This window comes from Uranotaenia lowii, chromosome 1, assembly GCF_029784155.1.
Source record: "Uranotaenia lowii strain MFRU-FL chromosome 1, ASM2978415v1, whole genome shotgun sequence".
Lineage (NCBI taxonomy): Eukaryota > Metazoa > Arthropoda > Insecta > Diptera > Culicidae > Uranotaenia > Uranotaenia lowii.
The window spans coordinates 191,258,388-191,279,899 of NC_073691.1; the positions used below are offsets into that span (position 1 = coordinate 191,258,388).

The 21,512-nt window shown below is 35.9% G+C and overlaps 1 protein-coding gene across 1 annotated transcript in view; it reads right to left on the reverse strand.

Moving 5' to 3' along the window:
- Window positions 1-770: 770 nt before the first annotated feature.
- The window catches only part of LOC129739459 (myogenic-determination protein-like), a 43,309-nt gene continuing 22,567 nt past the window's right edge, over window positions 771-21,512 (reverse strand). The window contains exons 4-5 of the mRNA XM_055730915.1: window positions 8,378-8,456; window positions 771-1,884 (exon numbers count right to left, since the gene is read on the reverse strand). Coding sequence (XP_055586890.1) covers window positions 1,562-1,884; window positions 8,378-8,456 — 402 coding nt within the window. The 3' untranslated portion in view covers window positions 771-1,561. The remainder of the gene's footprint in view (window positions 1,885-8,377; window positions 8,457-21,512) is intronic.

The following is a 21,512-nucleotide window of genomic DNA, read 5'->3' on the forward strand; positions in this document are numbered from 1 at the left end:
GCTTCAAATTCGCATTTCTAAGAGCAAATTCATTGGTGTTGGGAAAAAATGGTAAAAATTTTAACATTTTGAAAATTGCACCATGCAAAAATGTTTTCAAGATCTTTGGGCGTTGTATTTTTTTACAGCACTGTTTCTATTTCAGTCGTATGTGATAGAAATATACAACACGTGTTGTTAAAACACTTGAAGACCACAGATCTTGAAAATGTTTTAGCATGGTAAAATTTCCAAAATGTGCTAAAAGTGAAAAAATTTCTACAACTTTTTTTCCAACACCAGTGAACTTACTCTAAGTCATTTGGCAGCATGATTAAATTTTTGATTTTTCCGATTTTTTTGGTGTCTACTAGGTGATTTTTGAGAGTGAAAAAAACGTTCTTTGAGCGCTTTGAGGTACCCCTAAATCAAGTCCGATTGAGCTGAAATTTTGCTCAGGTCAGTTTTTTTGGCCAATCTACAAAATGTACATGGTCGGTTTTCGAAATTCGACATGACCCATTTGTCTGCCAGCCTAATATACATAGGTATTATAAACATTTTTCTGAAAATTTAATTGATTTAGAGTTGATATTTTTATCCAGTATTTTTAGAAGAAATTCGTGCTAGGTATGAAATCCAACAGATGTTTTTACATTTTTTTTATTTTTATATTCATAACATTCTATGCATTTTTTACTACTTCCTAGAAAACGTCAACGGTCTACTTGGATTTAAATCCATGGAATCCCTTCTAGTTCACTTGAGTACTAAGAGGATTCTTTCCTCAGATAATCTTTTATGCAACTTTTTCGCAGTTGTAACAACTACGTAGACCGCTGGCGTCATTTGAGGGAGAAAAAAAAACATACGCATACCTCACATCATACATCTCGATTATTGCTAAAATGCTCATATATGCGGCCCATATAATAAAAGACGATAAAAATAACTTACACGTATCAACCGGCCCGATCGGCCCGGCTCAACGAAATCCTAACTTCCCTTATGGTTCTTCGGTTCGTCTCCTGACTTCTGGGCCAGGTTGCTTGAGTCCTATATTGCGGTTCTACTAGTAGGAAAGTAATCTTTGGCATTCTAATGACTTGAAAAAGCGATACTGTTCTGCTACATGCTACATGCTTGCGTGTCGTCGTTCCTGCGCCAAAAAGGAACGCTTGAAATGCTCAGGAAACGAACGAACGAAACTAACGGCTACCAGATATATTATCTATCTATGAAAATTCCGCCGGTGTCTTCCCGTAGATTTTTCGTTTGCCCTAGCTATTAGAAATTCACTCCAACTGGTTGTTTGAGTTGGATGAGATTTCAGCAATTTCTTGCTGCTTCTTTTGACCGAAAACAGCGAAAAGCATTGTTTAATCTCAACGTTGCGAATATTTACAATTAATTAGAAGCAGCTCTCCTCACGGGTTAGTGGCCACTTGGATTCGGTTTTTGGCTTGCGGGAACGGACGATCGAGGGCACCATCCGTATCCAATTTCCTCCCAATGCGTGGTTTAGGGTGGGGGTAACGAGAGGATCAGCTGAACTATGGCATTTCAAGCCTCACCGGGATTATTAAGGTAACGCGAGAGTCCTCGACGTCGTTGCTGGCGGAGGATGCGGGGACACCGATGCTACTGACGATGACGATGACGAGGAGGAGGAGGAAGATGACGAAGATGGTGAGGCGTACGGTAGCAACCCGTGGTTGTGGTGATGATGGTGGAGGTTGTGGCCACTCGAAGGCGGCGGGACAGCAGTAGCAGCTGCGGAGCTGGTGGCCCCGGATGGAAGCGGCGACGAAGCAGAAGGAGAACTCACGTTGCTAATACTTTGCACGATCAGATTTAGGCAGTCTAGGCTGGATCCATTGGCGCTCGACGAGGACGATGTGTGGCCTGATTTGACAGAAGAAAGAAAATTAAAAATAAAAGATCAGATGAGGTATACGGGGGACTATATATAAACTGAGCAGCATAAATTAAATCTAAATCAAATGATTTGAATCATAATGAACGTTTCACTAAACATAAATTCAGTCATATTTTTTTTAAACTGTGCCGTGACTGAGCTGAGAGGTTAACTCATTCGAAAATTGCCTACAAGTACACGACTGAATATCTATTTTTCAAATCAAGTCAGAGTTTTCAAAAAATATAAGATGACGTTAAACGCCTTTGTTTAGACAAAAACATCTCATTTTGAGAAACATTATTGTCACAACCTGCGGAATGATGCACCTTCCATAGCATATACCTTGGTACATGCCGTTAGATAGGTTTAGGTTTTGAATTGATCATAGCAATCGGTCACATTTGAAAATTATAAATCTGTGCGAAAGAAGAATCAGTACAAGTCTTTTTTTTTTAGTCGTTTTAGCATCTTTGTTGTTTGCCACTTATATCAACGTTGCAGTTGGTGGACAATTATTGAAAAATTTATCCGGTCCAAGTACAAGTCGAAAAGCGTATAGCGTGTAGGTAAAATCAAAATTTAAAACTTATTTCCATTAACGTTAATTCATTTGTAAACTTATTTGAAATGGAGATACAGACAGTGCCAAAAACTTTAAACAGTAAAAAATCAGCAGGTATTTAAAAAAACTACAAATTTCAATTAGAATCAAACCTACAATTTCCAACAGCTCACGTGTTTAGGGTATTATTATTATTGGAGTGCGAACATAGCAAGGAGATTGAGAATTAAAAACCTATTAAAAATCGGAAAATATATTCTCTCTCTGTTAGTCGCTCGCGCAATAATTATTGTGATTTTCTCGATTGTCGCTTATCAGTTAACCTTCAACTGTTGGACAAAATACAGAGTTGAGCAAGTTTCAAGGTTATTTTCCAGCAGTATGCCAGAGAAATGGAAAGCTTATCCGAAAATTGACCGAGTATATCTTTTTTTTGCATCGGAAACAATGGTCGAACAATTGCACAGTTGCATTGTCATTATTTCTTTCATAACTCTTAAAGTAGTTGTTCGCCCACTTTGGTGTCTTCAAATGAAAGTTGCATCATAAATTGGGCTATAGGGGAGATAAGGGCATAACGAGCACTCGGGGCATAATAAGCACCCATCTTTTCTACAAAAGTGATTATTTTCTTAAATAAATTTTCATAAGGATTTGTTTCGTACTTCCTATAGTATTTATTTTTCACCAAAAAAGAAATTTCCTCATCATCTGTACAGAAATATTTAAAAAAAACCAGCTAGGTTCTAAAGTGATGAAAATATTATAATTTTTGAGCCCCAAGAAATTAGCTTTTATGACATTAAAATCATCTTGCAAACCACTGTACGCTCTGCAACATTAGGTACACATTGATTCTCAATTTTCACCATCATTTAACACGGTGTGTTTCGTAGAAGGACTTTAAGAAAAAAAAAATATAGTAACTCAATTTTTAGGTGGGCAGAAAATAGAGTTTTTTCCGGTACATTTCCATTAAAAATCAAAATATTTGGTCGGTGACCCCCCATACAATTTTTTTTTTGAAAGTTTTCCATTTGAAATCTTTAAAAAGTACACATATTTTTAAGTGTTTTTTTTTTTAATTTCAGAGGTGCTTATTTTCTTAGTTCTAACTTTCAATATTTTGTAATTGAACTGGTAGCTAACCAATTATATTAAAAACCTAGAAAAAGATTTAAAATTATTTCAAACTAGTTACAGAGTTATTAAAACGAAGAAAATGGCTTAAAAATATATTCTAATTCTAAAATTCTAAAATCAGCTGGCAAATCCTGTCAGCAGTCTGAGAGGGTAAAATTATCGGAGATGTTTAGAATTATCTGGAACGATTTGAATCCATTATCTTTAGATTTTCTGATTGTGAAAACATTGGAGGGTAGTATTTTATTAAAAAAAACTTAATGATTAAGAAAATCAGTTATTGCTAGAAACCGCTATAACTTTTTTGTGATAACGCTTATCACGATGCGATCTTGAGTAGAAATGTTTGTCTTAATTTAAGCGTTTAAAAAATTAAGAAAATCAATATTCGAAAGTAAACGATGGATTTTTGATTTTTGATGAGAACTCAGTTTTTTTACTTCTCCTGAGTCAAATGTCTTAAAATCCCATTCGCACTTCAGACTACTTAGTTTAAATTTTGCATGCTACTTTTTTTTGATAAAATGATCATTATAAACCTGGAGTGTTTTATAAAACGTCCTATTTCTATTTTTAAGCCCAATTTTAGTAACCCTCCTGTGCACTATGATTCACCAATTTTATTCTAAGAGCAAGCATTAACTTAAAGGGTAAAGAATTCTAGCTTCTACAGTTTTCAACCCACTATTTTACTGTAATAATTTCTTGAATTCTTTGTTTTAAATTGAATTTTAAAGTTTTTATGTTTTTTTTTAATGGATGAATCAAGTCTAAACTTGTGATTTGATTGAAATTATTTTAAAAAAAATGCATTTCTATCTTTTTGTCGGTCTTTAATTATAAAAATCAACAGTATTGTTGGCCAAAGTGAATTGAAAATGATCGATAGTAAACTAGCTTGAAACGCGTTAGATTCATCATTTTATGTTCTTCCCATTTTTATTTTAGTTATTCTATTGTACACTGCAGTTCTTTTATATTATTTAGTAGAATATTAATGAAGCATTAATGTTACAGTAAAACAATCACAATTTCAACAATTTTGGACCAATTGTGGAAATAACCTCTAGAAATCATTGGTTTGAATTTACTATAGAAATCCATAAAAACTAAAAATCTTAAAATACAAAAATCTGGCCTAAAGCCGTCGATGAAATTGAAACTTCTCCTGAAAACAAATAGTTTTTCATCTTTAATTCATTAATTCAGAAATATCAACTGTATTTAAATTCTTACGCGAAAATGAAGTTCAGATGATCGATAGAAAATTTATTCACCTTCAATATTAGAAAAAGTAATTTGAAATTGTTTTTATTTAGCCGAAGATGTACAGATTTCAGTGCAATTACTTTTACTTCTAACTAAATTTTATATTTCTTAAATTCTATTGAAAACTGGTTTGCTGAGATTATTTTAAATTTATATCAGAGGTAAAAGAAATTGAAAAAATACCATAATCGAGCGGTATCATCAAAAATTTTATTTTTTTTTATAAGATGCGTATTCAGATGCTTCTGAGCCCTGAGCATACACATATTGTGGAATCAATTCAAAGAACAAGTTTAAAACAAAAAGATTTTTTTTATATTTTTTTGGGAACCAATCAAAGGATGTTAGACGTTTTTATTCATGTATCTTTAAATTTCATTAAACCAGAATTAGTTTCAGAAATATACACATATGAATAAAAATTTAAGTTACATTCGGATAACCACAATTATAACAAATATATTCCATATAATAAACTTAAAATAAAATTTTAATATTATAAGTTTTCCAATGCAAACCACTTATCCTTCTTGGCGTTGAAATGTTTTATGATTCAGAATGACAAAAACTTGAATAAAAATGAAAAAATGAATTTTTAAAGAAAAACATTGCTATTCCATTGCACTGGAATAATTTTTCAGATTGAAAATTTATAAATATAGACCGAAAATCTTCAAATAACCAAATTGTATGGGGACAAACCGACCAAATATTTTAATTTTGCCAGGAAATGACTAAAAAAAGGCTAAATTTTAAATAACTGAAAAAATTCGAGTTACTGTTTTTTTTTTCTTTTAAACATCTTCTAGAAACACACCGTGTTAAGTTTTTACTTGATTTTGTCAACTCGGGGCGTAAAGAGCACTATCAATCTGGGCACAATGAGCGTTTTCTGCCGTATAATCTAGCAGCGAATTCGACTCAATGTAGTCAACTGAATTATAGAGCCTCAGCTTGACTAATTTACATCTGACATACATGTTATTGTAGGAATCGATACATAAAAAAATAGTTGGCTAGAGTTTGAATAGTTTGAATCCTGAAACTCAAATGAGTGTTTTCATCAGTTCTAATCATACAATCATTCAATCAATCATTCAATTGTTGTTTTTGAATACTGTTGATAACTTACACAGCAAGCATCATTTTTGTTTCCTATGATTTAAAACAAATTTTTAAGTGTCTGGTGTTTTAAATTCTAATATTTTGGCGCTTGGAAATGCTCAAATTCATTAGTTTCAAGTAAATTAATCATTAGTAACTGGTAAACCAACACACCTTTATGAAAAAAATACTCATTTTGAATCAATTTGTTATTCTCTAATCAGTTAAGGTTTCTTTATTTTTCCTAGATGCGTTGCGTGGCTTTTAGGTCTACATTTTTTTCAACGATTTCTATTTTGCTTCAAAAGTTAAAACTTTCATAAAAAAAAATCGAGAGCACATAGAAGAAAAAACCAAAGACGCCTCCAAATAAGTCATAACTATGTGCATCTCGGAAAAAGTAAATTTGGTAGACCTGTGTTATCAACACCTCTATATACCAATATATGAAGAAAATTGGTGTTTTTCTTGATGATGATTATAGTTCATCAAGTTGGATAAAGATTGCACAGTAAAATGCAAACAAAAGATAAAGATTTTACAGCCATTCCTTTAAAACTTTGGATCGATAGCTTTTCAACTGCCGATCAAGTTCGTAAGTAAACCATCTAAAACTTAGTCGTTTGTATACATAATGAAACTTTTCTATTTTTTATTTTATTTCATAAGTTCATGCGATGGATGTTAAATACCAAATAACCAGTTAAAAATATTCAGATAGGTTGTACATTAATGCTTGAAAGTGATTTTTACCTTAGCGTGCATGTTTAACGAAAATAAACAAATTTTCGTTAAGTTTGTTTTTAACGACATCTAGTGGCTATATGCTGAGTTATTTTTTTCTTTAAAATAACGGTTGACATTTTTACACAAGATTTGAGCTCCAGCCCGACCTCTGTTTTCTGTGCTTTTAGACACCATTTAATGCTTATTTACAATTTTTTATGTTTAAGGTCATTACTTAAAAATTTTGAAATACATTGTTTGGAAAGCTGATAAAACTTCAACGCATTTTGATGTGCTATTTTATGATTTCCGTTGAGAGTTTCAAAGCTTTCAAATGTGGCTTTATTTTATTTACAAAAAATCTAACCGATTCTTTATCCAAAAATAAAAATGTTAGAAATCTGAAAAAAATACATTTGTTTTTAAGTCGTAAAAATGAATCAAATTTTCAATTTTGGGAAAGATCTGAAGACCTCCAGCAAAAACCCGGTAGATGATTAAAGAACGCCAGTACACTCTTTTGGTGTTATCTCAAAAAAAAAAATTTCGTCAAAAATAGACTTTAGAATTTAAAAAATAACGTCGATTTTGGGTTAATTTTTTTGGTCCGTTTTTGACCCACTGTACATAAAGGGATTTAAAAAAAAAACGACTTGTTACTATTTTTATACAAAACCTGTTGCCAATGTTACTTTATGAAACGAAGGGTTAACTTCAAGGCGTTCGAGGATCACCTTAGAACAGTCCAATCAAAATTAAATTTGGCACAGTGTGTTATCTTGATAAGTGGATCAACCTTACGGAGGTGAGAGCAGTGATATTTCGGTTTTTAAAAACCTCCATATAGCTAAGGGCCACCCTGGTGTTAAATTATTCAATTCAAATTACAGTTCGTGGGCACCTTGGCGTCTGGAAAGTCACCAGAGTTGATAATTGTGCGCCAGAAACTGACTCCGTCTAGCCAGTGTCACGGCATCAGACGCTGTTGACACATCATTAACCGATGACTGTCTCGCGTCGTTCAATACGCTAGATGGATTATGCCTACCGGATCACTACCGGGTTTCATCCTGGCAACGAATTTTCTGCAGGTACTAATGTCACCGGTAATTTTACCGTCTCTGCTCCTTTTATTAACGACAACTTGATCGAGAGAAGTTTCTTCTATTAAAAGTATTTTTTTTAGGATAATCCTTCTAAAGATATTAACGATCCATTAAGAGCCTATGAACGTTTTCCTTGATGATTTACAAAATTTTAAAAACTTATTGTGATTCCACTTATTTCGTTATGATGAACATATAACAAATCTTTTTTCCCATCTATTACTGGTATCGTTTAGATAGTATACATTCAGGCGTTTTCTAACAGTACCCAAAATATGAAAAAAAAATGCAGGATAATTTGATACCCTCTTGAAACTTTTGTTGAACTAAAAATATTTGGTATTTCAACAAGAACACTTCTAGTCGCACATTGGTAACGTAACGGTACGAGGGAAATGGACGTTTTTCCTAATTTAGCGCCGAATCGTTCCTGGGGAATCCCAGTCAAGCGATCTGTTTTGCTCGTTCGCGCAAATGCCTTGCCGGAATATGAAAGTGATTTAGGATCACTCGAACGAAATGCTCAACGTGATTTAACGAAAGTGCGAGTACCCACGAGAATCTTACCTGTGATTGGCGAGTACCGGTCGCTGTCCTTGCTGAGCTGATGCAGTCGCTCCCGGAGGTAGCTGTTGGAACAACAATTCTGGTCGTGGGGAGGGGAAGAAATGGAGAGAAAGAAATCTAAATTAGAATTTTAAACCTTAGCTAACTACTATACACTATAGCTGACGCATTCTGTTTAAGATTGTATACGTTCCGGCAGGTCGGTTGAAATACCTTTTTTTGTCTCTTTTTAAATTTAACAAATATGTCGCAAAGTCACAAACTAGTCAAATGGAAGCGGAGAAGCACCTCGATCGCAAAAACCACTAACATTTTACGACACGCATCCATAGTCGTCAATTAAAAAGATGACATGCCGGCAATAAAAATGAAATTGAGTCGTAACTTTCGGGGAAAGTTTTTCACGGTTTTTTGTTTGTGTCTATTTTTTTTAGAATTTTCCTGTGAACATACGTACCCGCTGAAGGGACTATCGAATTTTGTAAAAATGCCACCCACCTCGGAACCGTTGGAAAGTTGGATGGAACGAGCGGTGGGAAACGCGTCAAATGTTATTTTTGGAAGTGTTACACTGTTCAGTTGGGAAAAAAAATCTATTCATTTAAACTGAAACTTTAGAAAATATTTCATGGAAAATAGAGTAGGATAATGCACATAGCATGTTCATTCTGGTAGAATTAAAAATATTTTCAACTAGAGTTTAGGCAAGTCGTGCCAAGATTTTGTTTTGCTGATACATAAATGACAAAACGTATTAAGATTCGTGCTGGCAACAAATTCACAACAAAATGGAGACTTCTGCTCATTGAACAATTTATAAGCAGTGCCAGATATCTGATCTGAAAATTGACATAAAATGACCAAACGGATTAAAACTTCTGCTGACAAAAAAAACGAGCGAAATCAGACTTCCTTGATCGACATAACTGATCGAGACTTCTGCCGAAACAGAATAGCCTATACTGCATTGAGACTGCTGATAAAGAATATTCAAAAAGGGGTAAAAATAACGGATCGCAAAAGAGGCTATAAGAAAATGTGAAATGGATTGCGACTTTTGCGGATTGAAAATCTGAAAGATTGAGACTTCCGCTAATATTAAATTATACAGCGCATTGAGACTTCAGCCAATTTAAACTATTTTTGGGATACTTCCCTAAATTTTACTCAATCTACATACGTGCATTCCGGCTTCGCTTCCTTCTTTGAATTAAGCTATGCGAAAACTCCTAAACGTAGTTGCTTAATTGCTTTTTAATTAAAACAACTGGTCTCTCGCTTGCAATAAGGAAGGAAGGCCGACCTCTCCTCGGCATACGTGAATAGTGCCCCACCGGAGGAATTTCAGCTCGGAAAACTGAATTACGTCTGTTGGTACATATTGTGACAGTTATGTATTACAGCAACTCGAGTGAGATTTGGCTTTTCCTGGGAATACAAATTGCAGCTATAACGCGGTATGATTTCCCATCTATCCCAGGGGGAAAATCCCGACGGGGATCGAACGACCCCTAGAGACATCCGACGCCCGCTCGTAGCAATAAGAGTGGCGGTAACATAAAATTTGTATTTCGAAACACCGAGCTATAGCTTATATCCTCCGGCCGGGAAAGTTTCGGTTTTGCTCTTCCGAGAAGCACTCCGCACAACATATGCACAATTAGGTGAGCCGCATTAAATCTTTTTTTTTCGGTAGGTAGCCAAACGACGATATCTCTGCCAATGTCGCTGCATCTCAGAGGCTGCAACCAGATGTGAAAATTCGTTTTTTCTTTTTTTTCGTTGTAGCCCGTGTTCACCACTTTTAACGGGATCCAGTATGTCATGAATTTTATTGAGACATGCAATTAAAGGGCAATTTTTCGGAAATAAAATTTGTATCTGCAAATGTTGAACAAATTTGAATAGAGCCAACAGTGCGAAACGCTGCGGATCTGTTTTAATGCTTCCAAAATTATTCCACAACTGAACCGAACCGGGGAAGAGGACCAAACCGTTTTTGGACGCTTGACAATTTTCGGCTTGTTTTCATTGATTCCATTGAGTCGTTCGTGGAAAACGAACAGCAGCTTGTTTTCTCGTCAAAATCTTCTGTTATTTGTAGATGGCTTGAAAACTCTTCATCATCTCCGAAATTAAGATCGATAATGCCTTGTTTCTCCATTTGATTTATTCAATTCCTGTTGTCACCAGACATGAAGACACCAATCTAAAAAATGTAATTCAAGTTGATATTTGAACAACAATGGTCTACGTACTCGTTTTCCAAGTACAAAAATAATTACGAATGTATTCCCGATATTCTTGAAAAAAAAAAAATATTAGAAACAAAATAACTACCTTTTTATTTTGAGGAAAAATTAACAGCGCGTACCGTTTAATGAGCTATTTCGAATGAAACTGTCACAACAAAATTTCCGCCATAAATCGCGTATGAGCGCTTAACGGCTTTCCGTTTTTTTTGCTTGCTTGCTTTCTCGATCTCGGAAAACCTCCGCTCATATAATTAGAACAATATTTTTCCTGCTCGCGTTGGGATGTTTTTGTTTTGATTTAACTGCCTAACTGCTAGCTAAGGTGTATGTATACTCTTGGCCGTGCTATGGTTGCAGGACCAAGATTCGAGCAGAGGATTCTATGGCCCAGTCAGACATTTACGATTCCGTGATGGTTAAACTGATTTTTACGATCGTAAATGTAATTATGCAAACACTTTCGGAAATGAGGAATTAATTTTGAGCTTCCATGGTGAACTAATAGCAACGCTGGGTAAAAGAACTGCATGAAAATTCCTCTATCGATACAGGAAAACAGAGATGCTTTCAGAGCTTCTTTCATTCTAGTAACATAAATTCCAATTTTATAAAGGGCAAAGTAACTATCCATTTAGGATTAATAATGTTCTTTTCTTGACTCAAGAATAACATCTAAGTGCTACATTATAACGTCTCCAAGTATGTTTTGAACACTTTTCAACATACAGACGGGCTTTATCATGCTGCTATTGGATATGCTGAATCTTTCTTTATGTTCCGGTCAACCTCGATCAGGCTTCCTAGAAGCAGGTACCGACAGAATATTTTTTGGTGGTAGTGGTGGTGGTCGATTACTGCCGGCCTAAGCAAGTGCTACCGAAAACGTTGATCCCAAGATGCAACGAACCGTACCACTTTTTTCGGTTTTTAACTCCTAATGCATTCTTCCCATGTAATAAAATTTATTTACAAATTGAATAAGCCGAATAATTCCTTACTTTTTGACTTAACCAGGGCCTTCTCTCAGGTTCCTCCGCGAACTATGGTTAAGCTATTCTCTAATGGTGTGCTCCATGGCATCTCTATTCTTCGCAACTCAAGGCCTGATCTCTCCTGTAACGAATCGAGAACCGACCTCTCCTCGTAATGACTCGAGGTTTACGCACACACCTTTCCTCTTGTCAACTCGAAATCTAATCTCTCCTTTGACGTCTCGAAATCTGACCTCTCCTCGTAATGGCTCGCATGCCCCTCCTCCTCTTAAGGACTCACCAACCTCTTCTCCTGGTGACTCGATGCCTGACTGTTGAAACTAAGTAGTCTAGGATAATTGGATATCCTTGGTTACCCTAAGTAGCCATGGATATTATAAAGAGAAAACAAATTTTCACTTGTTCTTCAGACGTCGGCCAGAACACATGTTTTTCCTTTAACTCTCAAGTGGTTATAGGCCCAGCGCAAAACGTGGTCAGCAGAAAAGTTTTTCAAGTTTTCAAGAAATCAGCGAGTAGTAAGTTTTCCCGCAATCGAAAAGGTAACTTTGGTTGCCGTCGGCCAATTTCTTTCAATTAGAAAGTTTCAAACGGTTTTTCTTAAAGTCTAAATTATGACAAATGACGAAGACTGCATTTCGATAAGAGTTAAGATAAGAAAAGTTATTAGGCTTCAAAAATTTTTCAAACTTTTTTACGATGGTATTCATTACTGTTAATGAGGTGTCAATATGTTCGACCGCCCTACTCATTAACAGTGATAAACACCATCCTTTAAGAAAAACTGTTTTTGAAAGAAATTGGACAACGGGAACCAAAGTTATTGATGAAATACAGGTTTTTTTTGGCATCACAAATCGTCCAGTCATGTTCCTAAGCCCCTGTGGTTATGCAATATATTTTTTAATTGTCAAGCATTTTTCCGCCCTTACTTCTTTCCGAACTATCAAGTGAATATCATCCAAACTCAAATATTATAAAAACATTAAAAATTGCAATCGAGCACAACAACAATGGTTAAAATCGGTCATTATTTGACGAAACGGCATGCATTTCACATTGAGTGTTCTGGTCGGACATTTAGTCTCCTCATTGAAACAGTGATGAATATCACCCTTAAAAAAGTTAACCAATTTTTGAAGCTTAATAACTTTTTTATCTTAGGTTTAATTGATATGCAACTTTCGGATGAAATATTTGTCATAATTTAGGCTTTGAGAAAACCCGTTTTTGAAAGAAATCGGTCGAAGGAGACAAAAGTTATTGACGAAAAACTGGTTTTTCATGTTCCTCCCGAACAAAATGTCTCAAAATCCCATACAAACTTAAGGTTCGTTGAGCGACCCCTTCCCGTGGTCCGATCTGGCCTAAATTTGGCATGAGATCTTGTACTAGGCCCAGGATCAATTTTAGCCTGCAGCGTATAGCTTTTTCAAAAGTCGGGTCATTTGGGGCAGTCTGTTGTGCAATCTTTGGTACTCTTCCTCATTTTCCAGTTCAACTTGGTCAATAAATTGACCTAGTGTTCCACCTTCAATGAGCATTCGATACGCCAGTGTCTTAATCCTGCTGACTTTTGAGCCCTGAAATGGCTTCAAACTCTTCATTTGGCACATTAAATTGCAGAGTTTGGATGCTAACTCTACTCTGTTACCATATTAGGAAGTTTCATATTCTGCGACAAAGAATATGCAGTCGAGTTAAAATTATTATCTAATCGTGCTGAAGCGTTGGAAAATGGTTTGACCTTCTCATCAGGCATGCCTTGCTGCGCTGACGTGCTGTTTAACAGGTTCAACAATTGGGAACCTGCTCCTTTATGCTGAAAACATCCATTTTTATGTTTTCATCGCTTGTTTGAGTCAGGATAAATGTCGAGTTGATCACGTTTCTCCAGTGATCATATGCCCGCATATTTATCTCCGTTTCACCAGAGAGAGGTACGCATTCAGAGATGTTAAAATGAGTCATCTGGCTTTTCATTGCACTGCATTCCTCCTACCCTGTTGTTGCTTTTCCTTCGGGGAAACTAGCCAAGGCCCGACGTAACTCCTCATTTTCTTTCTCGAGTTTTTTCCAATTTTTCCAATCCGCCCAGTGTTAGGATTAGACTTCCTGTAATTTGAAGAAATAATGAATTAAGTATTATGCCACCAAATAATTCATCGGTCAAGGCGTTTCAACTTTTTTTGTACTTCGCCTTTTCTATCGAAGCAATGTTTTGTTTCTGCTTTTATAGTCTGATGTCTGTTCTACCAGAGAATATCCATTTCAATCGAAGTATTTTTTTTTCTGAACTTGGCCTTTACAATCGATGTTTAAGACTCAACTTTAATAATTCCTGAGGAAAAACAACTCACCTTTTCTTGGGAGTTTCACCAAATAAACTTTTTATTGAAGTTTTGGCTTTCTCCTATGGTGGCTTTTTGTTTTCTTAGAGCTGCTACCGGCTGCGCCATCATCGTGATTTGAGCCTTCTTTTGCTGCAACGGATTGCCTGAAATTAGCGTTGGTGCTTATCCGCTTTCCATTGCGCTCGAGTTTAGCGCTCATTATTTAATTCGGGGAACCTCCTTCGGAGAAAATCTTCGGCTAAAGCCTTTTTCGAAGAAACCTTCTTCGGGGAAATCTTCTTTGGGAAAATTTCTTCGGGAAGACAATTTTCGGGGAAACCTTTTTCGGGCTTCTTCGGGGAAACTTTCTTCAAAAGTGAGTACTGATGTTACTCATACAAGCTCCGAATTTAGGAATCCGAAGGTTTCCCCAAAGAATGTTTCCCAAGAAGGTTTCCCTGAAGTAGGTTTCCCCGAAGAAGGTTCCCCGAAATAAATAATGCGCACTGAACTTGAGCGTAATGGAAAGCGGATCAGCACAAACGCTGATTTCAGGCAATCCGTTGCAGCAAAAGAAGGCTCAAATCACGACACATACCTTCGTGGTGATGTTGATAGAGTTGAAGTTTTCTTATCCAACGATCATGAGATTGATTCTTTGGTCTTCGAATTTTTACAATTCCCTGGCTTTACCATTTCTAGTATGCTAGTCATCAAATCCTTTAAAGGTGTACGGTCAGTGTATCTTTAAAAAGATCCACATTTGATCGCCAGTGGCGATAAGATAACACGAAAAGTTGTACCGGTTAACACCGAAATAAATCATGCAGCCATTCGAATAAAAATAAAGTTTAGCCATCACAACAATTCGTGATTTTCAATATTTTGATCAAAGCCTACGGATTATTGTACGCATGTCCATTTCCGAAGATCAAAGATTATAAGGTTTTCCTTTCTAGCGGAAATAATTATTACAGGTCGGGATCAGATAAAACGGTCACTTTATCTTGTAAAACGGCACACCTAATCCGTTTGAGTGCGTTATTTTTAAGCAAACGTCTCAATTTGACGCCCGTTAAAATGTCCACCCCAGAGGCCGCCATATTGGATACGTGCCGTATTTCGGGCGCACGATAATCCACGAACCATAACGTGCGGTGCGGCGCAGTGTTGATTCTGTTCCATAATCCAGCGGACAGTGCCGCCCGGTTTTACCTACAGACACTCGCATTCCGCTGGGTGTTTTTAAGATTGCGGCACGAATCGAGGATGGCTTCAAGCATAATAAATTAATTCAATCGCCATAAAATAGCATAAACGCGTGTGACAGTGCCACGGCAAGCAAATCCGGCAAAATATTTCAAAAACAAACAAAAGTTCCTTCAACGACGATTCTGACGCTGCTAAGCGGCGTGAGCTGAGCTGTCATAAGAAGAAACGCGTGCTTCGGGCAGCCATCTTTGTTTTTAGAGGGCGTCATGTGACAGATTTAGGGGATACTTATTTTTATAATTCAAAAATGAGAACACGATGACGACACTCCATGGCCATAATCGTAAGTTTGCTTGGTAAATTATTGTCTTTATATTTCCTGCCGGGATTTATTCTGGGTTTCTTTCTCTCAATTTAGGGTAGGATTCTCCCGTTGGCGTTCCGGTAAACTTTATGAATTCCGGAGGAATTTTTTTTCAAGAAGTGCTACCCTGCTTCTGAGTGGTTATCATTTTTGACATGAGGCTGTCAAAAAATCCATACATGTACCAGAAAGCGTCAACCGGCGTCAGTAGCTTGTTGTCACCTCAAATTTCAAGTGTTTTCAAGGCGATCGGTAGTCATTCAATTTATAGTCCCAGTCAGACAGTGTGTTGGGGGAAAAATTGAAGGCAAGGAGAAAAAAAACCCGAAGCCAATACAAATAGCCGGCTGTCTAACGGATACATGATTTTGTAATATGCGATCTTAAATGCCATCCTAAATCTTACGTTAAGTGGTCCGTATTATAGTCGACACTTTGAGCTTGGTGCGTGTGTTTTTCACAAAGTTTTTCCCCTTTTCGATGACGACTGTTCTTTTCGTTTTCTTGTTTCATTCTCCAAATTTTACGACCTTTTTCCGAGTTTTCGTGTATTTTTTTTTGTCTCGGTTCGTTTTCGGTTTCTATGTCACGGAATGTACGACTCGTGGGTATGAAGAGGTGAAGAGCAGAAGAGCAACGGATAAATATTTTGAGATGCAACTGACACCCTCGAGTGTGTTCCTCTTTGATTTTTCCCCCTCTTCGGAATCCGTCGAGGGGTTGTGCAGCACCTAAAGTGGCTAGAAGAACTATCTGAAGCAATAACAACCACGCCAATGTGTAAAAGTGTAACTTAATGCCACTATAAGTGCTAAGTACCGGTTTCAAGATAGTGACACCGGAGAGAAACTGTTGCGGTAGGCTCGTTATGAGGACAGATGCTGATTTTTTCAAATGTAACATTACTTAAGTGATACTTGTAAGCTTTCAACAACAATTTTGGACAGAATACGACACTACCTATCTAAAAATATAAAATTACGTACCTATACACAGCATTCATAAAAGAGTGAAATCTGATTAAGCAGCGAATATCCTTCCAACTTTGATTCGTTGCTATCTCCAGCTCAGTACTTTTACATGACATTTTCAGACAAACTAGTTCAATTTATCTACTATCATCCAGCAAATTTTGAGCGTTATACTTAAACGAACTTAAAAGAGGGATACATTTTTTTCGTAAAAAGAGAAATTTGATTTTTAAAATTGATAAGTTGATAAGTTGAACTAGTTTGTGTGAAAATTTCATGAAAATGTTTTATCTAAGTTAAAAATGGCAACATGTCAAAGTTGGAAGGATTTGATGGATCGAAGCAACCCGTTAGTTTTTGTTTTTTGTTCTTCTGGTATTTTAACACTACCGTGTTATTCATCCCCGATCGAAGCAACCAGTTGTTGTGAAGTGACATGTTTTTATCAAACTGCTGCAAAATGGGTCGAAAATTTGAAAATGTTCGAAAAAAAGTTGTTTATTGATTATTGAACCTGCGATTAAAACAGGAAAAGATGGATTCGTACGTTTTTACCAGACAATATGGAAGTGCCGATGTATAGGAGCCAGCTAACCAGGACGTGGGCGGATGGCGATGGAATTAAAGCTTCTTTAAAATGACCGGAAGTCACCCTTAAAAGTTTGGGGCGTTATCGAGAACATTTGGTGAGCTCGTTCCAGTTATTTTCATGATTATGAAAAATATTTAAGAAGTTCAATTATGTCTTCCTTAAAAAGAAAAAGAAATTCAAAAGTCAACTGAACTAAACTTTTCTTTTAAATCATCTTATAACACTAATATCAAGCTAAATTTATTCAATGCGTTGAATAAATCAGCAACAAATTATTCAAAGCATACTTTCTTTTTTGCTAAGTTTTCGTTGACATTGTTCATTCATTATTTTTCGATAAAGAGTTTTAAAAATTTATCACAGTCCTCGACCGGAAGTGTTGCAGGAAAAAACGATTGTATTGAGTGGATTGATTGTAGTACGTCCATTTTATATTCTTTTGAAATAATGATTAATGAAATAATTTATAAATGTTGAGGCTAGTTAAAATATTGTGCTATGAATTTTCACACAGTTAGTCAAGTTTTATGAAAAAAACTAAATTTACTTCAAAAAGAAAATTGTTAAAGTACATTTTTAATAATATTATCTGTCGAGTTTTGAAAATTCAATCAATTTATTTAAATGCTTCCTTTGAAATTTTCTAAGTAGGTACTTATATAAGGGAAAATATTAAGGAATATTTAATGATAAACTTTAACATATATTCTCGAATTTTCTAGCAGGCTCAATTTTTGTTTTGTTTCAAAGATTGTTTAAGATACACTTTAGTTTTGTTTAAAAAGTTTTATTAAATTGAAATATTAACTCATTTGAAAAAAAATCAATTTTATCTCAATTTTTTTAAAATTATTTTGCATTGTTCATTGGTAGAGCTAGAAGTTTCAGTACGAAAGATCAGAAGCATAAGACATCTACGTCGAAAGTTTACCTTCCCAAAATTACCTGTTACAAACCTCCACACGTCTATGGGTGGATCGTAGAAATCTCTGCATCTACTTGTTAAGTAAACGGGAATCACTTAGGTGACTAAAATTCCTACCCCTTTTCCCCGCACATTTGGCAGGGTTCAGTAAAAGCACCTTCAACATTCTGTGGAGGCTGGTTTTTCGGTTTAAGATATTTCGTAATCTGAGGCAACGAATTGAAAGACTTCAGCTTCTTATGAAACTATAGGTCAGAAAGTATAACATCATCTCAAAGATAAGGTGCAATTTCATAAAACTGTAGTTTCATAAAACGGAGAGTTGCTGAGTAGCGCCAACCGAAGTTTTAGGCGACAGTTCATGCGAATGCGAATGTCAAAGTTGGAAGGATTTTCGCTGCTGCACCCCATATCATTTTTTTGTGAACGCTACTGTCGAAATCATTGGTAAATATGTAGTGTTAGCTTATCAAGTAAAACGTAAAATTTAAACAAACCAAAAAAACAGAGTTTAGTTCTTGGACGGGCCAAAGAACCTGGATCACAGAAGTTTTGTACTAACATATTTATCCATCTTGATATTCCGACAAAAGTGCAACTACCTACCAACTGTTCTGTCCCGAGCCAGCAATGACATCAAAGAAAATTGTCCTGTACATTGAATCAAGCCATGCATTGCCAGTCGGCGAACTCCACGGGACCGAAACTGCCCTGCTTTTGGCGGGAAAGCTGTAAGGTCCAATTACGTTTTGCAAAGCCGCGCGCATGGCTGAACTAATGAGTAAGTGTTAATTGCATTAACTTGTGCACTAAACTGACTTCTAACAGCTTTCTGAGTGTTTTGGTAGAAGGGCGTGTCACTTGCCACTTTTATTCATCCGCCATCAACCATTGGACCGAGAATACAACATGTTGATTTGCGGTTGGTCGGTTAGATTTTTATTTTTATTTTTGCTCTCGGTTGTATCTTTGAGTTAGGTGGCCATCCCATGAACTCATCAGAGACAGATCCTACAACAAGTTTATGATCCTTTCAACGCGATCCGACGTTTGCCGCTTGTTGTTGCCTTTGACCGAAACTAGTGATGGAATAAATGTAGGAAAATTACGGTGACATTTTGCACTAAACAGCGATGCACTATTTGCAACTCTCTTCACGAACCGTCCCATCCGACTATTTTCTGTGAGTAAAGTTCAAAGGGATCTTGGCCGCGTGGTGCGCGGGATTTGGCGATGAAAACCTGTGAATGGAGGCCTGCTTGCCGGAATAGTTAGGTGACTGAAACGTGTCGCTCCACTGCTTTTGATTAATTAGGAAATTAGAACTACACTGAATGCAATTAATTAGCAAAAAAGGGGAGATGTTTGGCTTGGGTTTTCACGTGTTGTCTACTGTAAACATTCAAAACATTCTGGGCGTACCTACTTCTTTGAACTGGAGCAGCACCACATTTGGCAGTGCTGGTGGTTTAACAGAAAGCATGGGCGTTGTGTCCTCTCCATGGGCGAGTGTTTGAAGTGTGGTAGACGTTTCAAAAATACCCATGTCTCAATTAGCTGGATATGTAATCGCCTTACAGTTTTAGCTCGACGAGCCCTAGTATGTTAAGAATTCCAGACTTACTTTTTGTCGCAATTTATTTTGTCGGAAATAATCTTTAAAAAAAATTTATTTGAAAAAGTCAAATTTCAACTAAATTGTTAGCCAAATTGAACGGAACATATGTGTAAAGCCTTTAGTAGTAGTAACTTAATAAAGCTTCGAATACTTAAATCCATACCCTGTTTTCAAGCGTTATTTGTCCTTAATGAAATCTTGAACTCATTTTTAATTTAAAAAAATGTGTGGGTTCGAGAAACCCGTACATTTCCTTTTCATTTTCATCGATTCATGAAGCGCTCACATAAAATGCCGATACATAGAACGGTTCAACACTCACTGCTGAATACTATCATTGAGTATGAGGAGGTTAATATAAACGCTCTTCTTTCTGCAATGCCATACACTATGCACCGAAAACATTTCGATCTGGATCGATCTTTTGCAACCGATTTGTGCAGATGTTTCCCTATGTAAGGGTTCCTTAAGAATAAATAAAATAGCCGATAGGGGAAACTCGGGTAAGACGTGCCAAATGGGTCATGTAGGATTTCGAAAACCTAAGTCATTTTAATTCATAATTAACATTTCGATTTTTCCGGTTTCTTTTGGTCTCCCCTTAGGTGATTGAGAGTCAAAATACCGAAATTTTGAACACTTTGGACACCCGTAAATCAAGTCCGATTGAGCTATATTTTTGCACAGGTTAGTTTTTTGGGACAATCTACAAGAGTATCTATAAGGTCGGTTTTAAAAATTCGATAATGAAGGGAATACTGAAGTGTGTAAAATCGTTCGAAAATCTTTGTTGATCTACATCAAACAAAGTATCATAATATTTATAATAAATAAAATGAACAAAAGATATACTTTTTACTCAAAAAAGCGTCCGTAACTCGCTAAATTAATTTTCAGCTATTTTGGGATCTCACACCACGATCGTCTCCAAAAATTTTGATCGATGGACTGCTTCGATCAATGGTGTATCACAGGGGAGTCCCTTTCTTTTCTATATTGCTCTTAACGAGTTTCCTGAAGTGCTCGAGGAACAAATCATTGTACCGAATGGGTGCACTTAAAACAAAAATCTTGATATTATCAAATTATATATAACCAGAGAACAAATTAGAGTTAGAATTATGGAATTTTATTTTACTATTTAATCATTCGTGTAGTAACTAAAATACCAACAAGAATAAGACTTTAGTCGAATTTTATTTAAAAAAATGTAAACTATCTTTTGGCAGCCCATATAGCCCCCTTTATAAAAACATAGAGATTTAGCTTATTTACGTGGTTTTCTTACGCAGTTTTTTACACGGTTTCGGGAATTAGCAAGGTTTTTTACGCGGTTTTCGAAGTTAATACGGTACTTAGAGAAAATATTCCTTTTCACTGCAAAACGCTTAGATTTTTTTAAAGTTGGAAAAATCTTAGTTTTGAAGCTTGGGAGGTGATTCTACGATTCTACGTGTGTTTTTAGTACAGTCTATAAAGGAAGCCCTGGTAAGAACTACTTAACTTCTACAAAACTGAAGCATGAATTTCTCGTAAAATCTAAGTGGAGGATTACTATCCGTTTCATTTGTCTCAATGAAAATTCTTATTAGAAAAGGGAGTTGTCAGCCAGCTGATTTCGTTAGGTGTTGTGAATTTTTTTGTGTCTCTTTATTAAAAAATTAGAAGTTTTTAAAATCTTTTTCGGGAAAACGAATTGCGAATTGAAACTTTATTGGATTTAGCTTTGTCTTCTCGGTAAGTGATTATGATTATGAATAATGATTTAATTTTTGTTTTTCATCTTTTGGTAGCAATGGAACACCATTAACGCAACAATGGTAAGTTATTTTTCAATATAATAATTGTTTTTTTTTTATAAATTCGATTTTTT